The sequence below is a fragment of the Cebus imitator genome, unplaced genomic scaffold (genome assembly GCF_001604975.1).
Source record: "Cebus imitator isolate Cc_AM_T3 unplaced genomic scaffold, Cebus_imitator-1.0 Scaffold50, whole genome shotgun sequence".
In the NCBI taxonomy this organism is placed as follows: domain Eukaryota; kingdom Metazoa; phylum Chordata; class Mammalia; order Primates; family Cebidae; genus Cebus; species Cebus imitator.
The window spans coordinates 402,096-410,178 of NW_016107365.1; the positions used below are offsets into that span (position 1 = coordinate 402,096).

Consider the following 8,083-nt stretch of genomic DNA (forward strand, 5'->3'; position numbering starts at 1 on the left):
TTTTTTTTTTTTTTTTTTTTGTGACTGAGACTCTCTCTGTCGCCAGGCTGGAGTGCAGTAGCTCGACCTCAGCTCACTGCAACCTCCTGCTTTTTCCCTCCAAAAAACAGTGTCTCGCTCTGTCGCCCAGGCTGGAGTGCAGTAACGTGATCATGCCTCACCGCAACCTTGACCTCCGGGATTGAAGCGAGCCTCCCGCCTCAGCCTCCTGAGTGGCTGGGACTACAGCCATTCACCAAGCCTGGCTAACTGCTTTTGTAGAAACAGGGTTTTGCCATGTTGCCCAGGATAAGAATTTTTTCTTTAGAAATCTGGAAATTGCCTTTAGGTTCCCTTGGGAGTAGGAGAGAAGGCCATGAAGATTCGCACACAGTCACTCCTAGAAAATTGCGCTGGGATAGGTTGCAGAGAAGGCCAAAAACACTAGTTTCTCCTCTGCAAAGTCCATCAAAGGCGTTGTTGAAAAGGAATGGCTCTACCACTGTTTGAATCAATTCTCTGCAGCTTATCTCTTGGAGGGGGGTGAGGGGGAGGGGCGGGGGGCACGTGAACTTTTAAGACTTTAGGCCTTCTCATAAATATGATCCACACTCACAAAAACTTAGAGGCAGAGGGTATGTTAACCCAGATTAAGAATCCCTACCGCAGAGGAAAACACTGGTGAGCTTCGCTGAAATCACACGGGCTGCGCACTTTCCACGCCCCCTCCCTCTGCGCTACAGGAATCCGCTGTACCTCTGACGGCCCATAGGTGGCAATGCAGGGACAGGTAAGTGCACCGGGAGCGCCAACCGGCTAGGCCTATAGGAGGCGGGGCTTTAATGCGTCAAAACGTGGCGGGAGGAGCCTAAGGAGGGGCGAGGAAAGGCGAGTGTTCTACTTGCGCAGGCGCCGTGCTGTGCGCTCCCCCAGGAGTGAGGGTTGCTGGGCCTGATGACGTGGCTTGGCAACGTCCCTACCGGCGCTGCCTCGGAGGAACCGAGCGCCGCCGGAACTGCCCGCGGCCTAGTCACGACGCGCGTGTGTTTGTGAGCCGGAGCCAGGGACAGCGGCAACGGCGGCCTGGCCTACAAGAACCCGACGGGGCCGCTGCCATGGGGGAGTGATGAGTCTGCGCCCGCTGTTCCGCGGCAGCAGCGAGACATGAGGAGACCCCGCGGCGGTGGCAGCGGCGGCGGCTCCTGAGCCCTGGGATGGAGGAGAAATACGGCGGGGACGTGCGGGCCGGCCCTGGCGGCGGCGGCGGCGGCGGCGGCCTCGGGCCGGTGGACGTACCCAGCGCTCGGTAAGGGACTGATCCGGAAGGCAGCCACCTGTCGGACCGCTCCAGATACACTTCCCCGCCCTCCCTCCGGTCCCTGATGATAGTCCGGGAGTCCCGGGGTCGGCGCGCCCTCTCCCTCTGCCTCCCTCCCTGCGCGCAGGCTGCCTCCGGGCTCCCCGGGTACCCGCTGCAGAATGAAGGCGCGAAAGCCAGAAAGCTTCTGCTTGAATTTCTGGGTTTCAAGGCAGTCAGTCAGTCTTAGAACTGCTCGCCAGTTCACGTGAGAGGTTTTTCTGATCTGTGAGAAGCCTTTCTCTTGGCTGTTTCTCCATGAAATAGTCCGGTGACTACTTAGCCGTTCTGACGTTTCCCTGCATAAATTAGGGGAAGGCGTCACCATCATCTCTCTTCAGGCGACGAAACCAAAGTACACACGTGAACTTGGATGTTCAGGTTCACTCAGCGCATAGAGTCCAGCCCCATTTTCTTTTTGTATTTTATTCTTAGATAAGAAGTGTGTCCTCTTTGTCAAATTTAAACAGCACAGCAATTCATAGAGTAAAAAGTGAAAATTCCCACTTACTCTCTACAATTCTTCCACCAACCCCAAAAGTAAGGGAGCAAGTGGTGCAGTGACCTCTTCAAGTGTGTGTCCTTCGAAGATAGTGTCAAAAATGAGTTCTGAAATAGTGTCCAAAATGCGCAGAATATAGCCCTGCAACTTGGTTGGAACGGGTGTTCATTGCCTCCATTTCTAATGGGTTTTTCTCATTCTGGAATACTTTCTTTGATATTTAAAGAAAGTGATACATTTTGCTGAATTCTTTAGAATTGTAGTAATAGCATTATAACGTAACCAATTTTTATGAAAATAGAAGAACGCCGCATATAATGGAATAGAACTTAAACCAACTGCATTTTTGTAGCATAAATTTAATTTTCTAATCTATTGAGACATGACAACTAAATGCAATCCGCATTTCTGGTCTGATTTGGTAGTAGGGGATATGTGCTTTAAAGGACGTTACTGGGTCAGTTGACAAAATTGGACTATGGACAATAGATTAGATAAAAGTATCATATCAGGCCTGGCTCAGTGGCTCAACACCTGTAATCCCAGCACTGTGGGAGGCTGAGGTGGGCGGATCACCTGAGGTCAGGAGTTCCAGTCCAGCCTGGCCAACATGGTGAAACCCCGCCTCTACTAAAAAAAAAAAAAAAGAAAAAAAAAATAGTCGGGCGTGGTGTGCCCCTGTAATCTCAGCTGCTCAGGAGGCTGAGGCAGGAGAATGGCTTGAACCCAGGAGGTGGAGGTTGTGGTGAGTTTGCACCATTACACTCCAGCCTAGGCAACAAGAGTGAAACTCCAGAGAGAGAGAGAATAATAAATCACATGGGATGATATATTAACAATCAGGGGATCCAGGTAAAGAATATGCTACTCTTGTAACTTTTACCTAAACTTGAAATTATTTTTAAATGAGCAGTTTAAAAGCATTATTTATTCAAGAGTGTACTGTCTCAGGTAGGGAAATGTGGTACACAACCCTTTGCTATTTTATTTGTACTATTTACTTAGCAGAGTTGCCCTTCTATTGTAGTTTATTGCAGAATCAAATTCAACCTAAGACTAGTTGAATTTTGATGGATTCCAGGTTACAAGAGTAAAGGAAGGATGAGGTCCTGGATTGAAAATGTGGAGATTAAAAAAAGTTTCCCCTCTTAACTCTGCCTCCCATTCTCTCATTTAACTCCAACATCTCAAAAGCCAGCCTTCAACCTTCTGGGAGGACTCTTCTGGAAAACTTACTAAACCTCCAGCAATTGTCTAGGTATAAAGTAAATATAGGCTGAAGCAGGAGGATCACTTGAGCCCTACAATTTGAGACCAGCCCTGTAACATAATGAGACTCTCATCTCCATAAAAAATACAAAAATTAGCCAGGCACAGTGGTAGTGCCTGTAGTTGTAGCTACTTGGGAGAGTAAGGCAGAAGGATCACTTGAGCTTGGGAGGTCAAGGCTACATAGAGCTATGATCCCACCACTGCACTGCAGCCTGGGTGACAGTGCGAGACCCTGCCTCACCTCCCCTCCCCCTAAAAAAAAAACTCCAAAAAAAAAAATGACAACAAAAAGTAAATGTATATGTACTAGAAAAAAAAAGAACATGAAAAACACTCTTAGAGATTTTAGTGGTTTCTTCCTTCCTTTCTTCCCTTTTTCTTTCCTTCCCTCCCTTCCTTCATTTCTTCCTTTCTTCTTTCCTTTCTTTTCTTTTCTTTCTGACAAGATTACTTCCTCTGTTGCCCAGGATGGAGTGCAATAGAACCTTCATGGCTCACGGCAACCTCGAACTCCTGGGCTTAAGCAATCCTCCCACGTCAAGCTCCCCAGTATGTGAGTCTACAGGTGTGTACCATCATGCCCAGTTCTTTTTTAATTTTTAGTAGAGATGAGGTCTTGCTATATTGCCTAGGTTGGTCTCAAACTGCTGGGCTCAAGCAGCTCTCCCTCGTCAGCCTCCCAAAGTGCTGGTATTAGAGCCATGAGCTACCATGCCTGGCCTGGATTCTTTGATTTTTAAAGTTGCAATTAATGAACTGTTGGGCTAAAGATGAAAAACCAGGCTAAGTAAGCACATATGGATAAGCAGATAATCCTAGTTCAATTTATGAAGGAAAAACAATTAAAAGCTTCAGTTTATTAGGAGTTGAAGACAGGAGAGGAGAAGAAAGGGAGACTAATTTTTAAAAACTTTTTGGAGACAGGGTCTCGCTATATTGCCCAGATTGGTCTTGAACTCCTTCTGCCTAAGCTTCCCAGGGTTAGGATTACAGGCATGAGCCACTGTGCCTGGCCCGCTCCACCCTCCTCCCCCCATTAATTTATAAACCATTATTTGCCATTAACTAGTCTCATCAAAGGTTATCACTGGTCTTTTCTGTGAAGGTTTAGAAAATTCCCTGCTTCTGTGCTGGGCAGGTGGCTTACACCTTTAATCCTAGCATTTTGGGAGGCCAAGGCAGGAAGATCACCTGAAATCAGGAGTTCGAGACCAGCCTGCCCAACATGGTGAAAACCCATCTCTACTAAAAATACAAAAATTAGCCAGGTGTGGTGGTGGGCGCCTGTAATCCCAGCTACTTGGGAGGCTGAGGCAAGAGAATCACTTGAACCCAGAGGGCAGAGGTTTCAGTGAGCCAAAGTAGTGACAATTTACTCCAGCCTGGTGAAAGAGTAAAACTCCATCTCAAAAAGAAAAAAAAAGGAAAGAAAATACCCTGGTTCTCTAAACCTGGAATTACTGAAATTTGGATTTAGGTTCAAACCTGCCTCTTGGGCTTTGTCTACTTCAGTAGCTCAACAGTTCTCTGGCTAAAAAATAAAAATGTAGTTGAGGTTCAGTTTATTCAATAAATATTCAAGTATCTACTACGTAGAAGACACTATACATGGGGTTTGAAACAACTCGGACTCCCAGCTCATTTATTACTTGTATGACCTTGGGTAAAGTACTTTTCTTTGATTCAGTTTTGTGAAACAAGGATACCACTTCTTATTTTGCAGAATTGTTGTAAGAATTAAATGAGATGATATATTCAGACCACTTGGAACATAGCAGGTGCTCAAGAAATGTTAGCTGTGACCCTCTGCCCTTCCCAGCCAAGAGGACTTAAACCGAAATAAAAACGTTTGCTTAAAATAATCCAAATTTGGGCCGGGCATGGTGGCTCACGCCTGTAATCCCAGCACTTTGGGAGGCCGAGGCGGGTGGATCACGAGGTCAACATGGTGAAACCCCGTCTCTACTAAAAATACAAAAAATCAGCTGGGCATGGTGGCACGTGCCTGTAATCCCAGCTACTCAGGAGGCTGAGGCAGGAGAATTGCCTGAACCCAGGAGGCGGAGGCTGCGGTGAGCCGAGATCGCGCCATTGCACTCCAGCCTGGGTAACGAGAGCGAAACTCCGTCTCAAAAAAAAAAAAAAATGATCCATATTTGTGAACGACAGCATAAAAATACCCATAATTAAATGACTTGTCAACTAGTTTTTGTTGCAGATTAAAGCTAGTATTTGATTTTTAGTCTAAAGTAAAACTTTTGCAGCCTGGAATCCATCAAAATTCAACCAGTCCTGAGTTGAATTTGATTCTGCAATAAACTATAATAGAAAGGCAACTCTGCTGAGTAAATAATACAAATAAAATAGCAAAGGATTGTGTACCATGTTTCCCTATCTGAGAGACTACACTCTTGAATAAATAACGCTTTTAAACTACTCATTTAAAAATAATTTCAAGTTTACGTAAAAGTTCTATAGTATAATTACCTATACAACTGTTGAGTAATATATTTACCTAGATTCCCTGATTGTTAATGTATCATCCCATGTGATTTATTATTCTCTCTTTCTAAATGCACACACAGGTATTTTTTCCCCTGGACTATTTGAAAGTAAGTTACATACTTCATGATTCTTATCTTTAAATACTTATTTTTCCTAAGAACATGGACATTCTCTTATAAAACCAGCAGAGTGGTCTACTTCAGGAAATTTAAGTGACCTCGCCAGAGGCTAAGACTCTACTGACTCCTGTAGTGGTTGAGGAGAGATGGTTGCCTGCCTGCTGGGCAGGAACCTGAGGGTCTGATTACTTGGAGATCCTCCTCTTTTCAGCTTCTCATTCCCCTACTGAGGTGTTTCCAGTGCCTTAGCCTTTTTAGGACTCTAAGTTCAGTCAATTGACCTTTCAGCCACAGCTCTCACTGTAGTCACTTAGCAAGGCGAGGAGGCGCAAACCAAAAAAAGTCATTTACCATTCTTCCTATATTGTGGTCTTTTTGTTTCATAACAGAATAGTTTTTATTTTGTTCCCCTTATTTGTTTGGAGGAGTTACTAAGTTAGAAAGCAGATAACAAAATAGTCCAGCAACTCAATCAAGAAAATTTTCATTTTTAGTCTGGCATTTTTTGTTAGACTATATCTATACATAATCATTCATAAACATTGAAAATAAACCAGAAGTATATATACCAAAATGTTGTGGTTGGTTGGTTAGTTGGTTGGTTGGTTTTGAGATGGAGTCTCGCTCTGTTACCCAGGCCGAAGTGCAACTTCTGCCTCCGGGTTCAAGACATTCTCCTGCCTCAGCCTCCTGAGTAGCTGGGACTACAGGCATGTACCACCATGCCCAGCTAATTTTTGTGTTTTAGTAGAGATGAGTTTTTACCATGTTGGCCAGCTGGTCTCAAACTCCAGACTTCAGGTCATCCACCTGCCTCGGCCTCCCAAAGTGCTGGGATTACAGGCGTGAGTGCCTAGCCTGTTTGTTTGTTTTTTGAGACAGGATCTCACTCCATCGCCCAGCGTGAAGTGCAGTGGCATGATCACAGCTAACTGCAGTCTCAACCCTCCAGGCTCAGAAGATGATCCTCCCACCTCAGCCTCCTAAGTAGCTGAAACTGCTGCCATGCACCACCATGCCTGGCTAATTCTTTCTATTTTTTGTAGAGATAGGCTTTTGCCATGTTGTGCAGGCTACTGCACCTGGCCAAAAAATGTTAACGGTAGGCTTGGCACGGTGGCTCACACCTATAATCCCAGCACTTCGGGAGGCTAGGACAGGAGGATCACTTGAGCCAAGGAGTTCGAGATTAACCTGGGCAACATAGTGAGACCCCATCTCTAATTAAAAAAAAAAAAGTCAATGGTAATTATCATGTCGTTGGTGAGTTGTTTGGGGACTTTGCTTTGTTTTATTTATTGTTTATGTATATTTCTATAGGTTCAGTAATGACCTCTTGTTATAATTAAGAAAACCAGATTGATAAATTGCTTGTAATTTCAGTGATACTAAAAATTGTTTCTGCTTTTATTTTTCAGATTAACAAAATATATTGTGTTACTATGTTTCACTAAATTTTTGAAGGCTGTGGGACTTTTTGAATCATATGATCTCCTAAAAGCTGTTCACATTGTTCAGTTCATTTTTATATTAAAACTTGGGTGAGTGTGTGGTGTTTTTTTTCTTGGTATTTTTATTTCTTTAAAAATCCTGTTTTAACAGAGCATCTTTAAGAAACTTTACATAGAATATTTTGTTTTGTTTGTTCCTCCTGACAAGTGTTTGATAAATGTTTTTAACTGGGAGAATACTTAAGATTAGAGGTACAAAAAGACTGAAAAGAAAAGGGATTGTTGTGCTCTAACACTTGCCTAAACAAAGAGTTTGATGAGATTTTTGCAAATTTATTTTAATATTTGGCTTAATAGAGGATAACCAGATTCTCATAACTGCTTCAGCGTTCAATACTGCTGTAGTATTAGCAACTTCTCTCTGCACTCCTGGGAGAATAAGAGTGAAAGGGGCAGATAATGTCTTGATGTTTTTATGAAAGTGATTTTAACCTTGGTGACTCCCTGAAAGGGTCTCAGGGACGCTAGGGATTCCTAGACCATTTGACACAGACTAATCTTCAGACAGTCACAGGATGTTACCTGAGGCCTGTCTTCATACAGATATTCCTTATTTTCTAAGTTAAACCTTGCTGCGATATGTTCACTACATAATCCTTTCTTAATACAGAGTCCTCATGCAGTATGAACGTCAAATTATTCTACATGTGAGAAATTCTAAATAAAGAATTCTTGGACCTCAAGATTGTTAGTGACTACCCTCTGTGTTGATAAAAACCTGTTAAAGGCCGGGCGCGGTGGCTCAAGCCTGTAATCCCAGCACTTTGGGAGGCCGAGGCGGGTGGATCACGAGGTCAAGAGATCGAGACCATCCTGGTCAACATGGTGAAACCCCATC

At 44.2% G+C, this 8,083-nt stretch overlaps 1 protein-coding gene across 1 annotated transcript in view; it reads left to right on the forward strand.

Annotated features, from left to right (window-relative positions):
• Positions 1 to 891: 891 nt before the first annotated feature.
• The window catches only part of SLC30A5 (solute carrier family 30 member 5), a 37,559-nt gene continuing 30,367 nt past the window's right edge, over positions 892 to 8,083 (forward strand). Inside the window, exons 1-2 of the mRNA XM_037738195.1 lie at positions 892 to 1,285; positions 7,153 to 7,275. Of these exons, the coding sequence (XP_037594123.1) occupies positions 1,194 to 1,285; positions 7,153 to 7,275 (215 nt within the window). The 5' untranslated portion in view covers positions 892 to 1,193. The remainder of the gene's footprint in view (positions 1,286 to 7,152; positions 7,276 to 8,083) is intronic.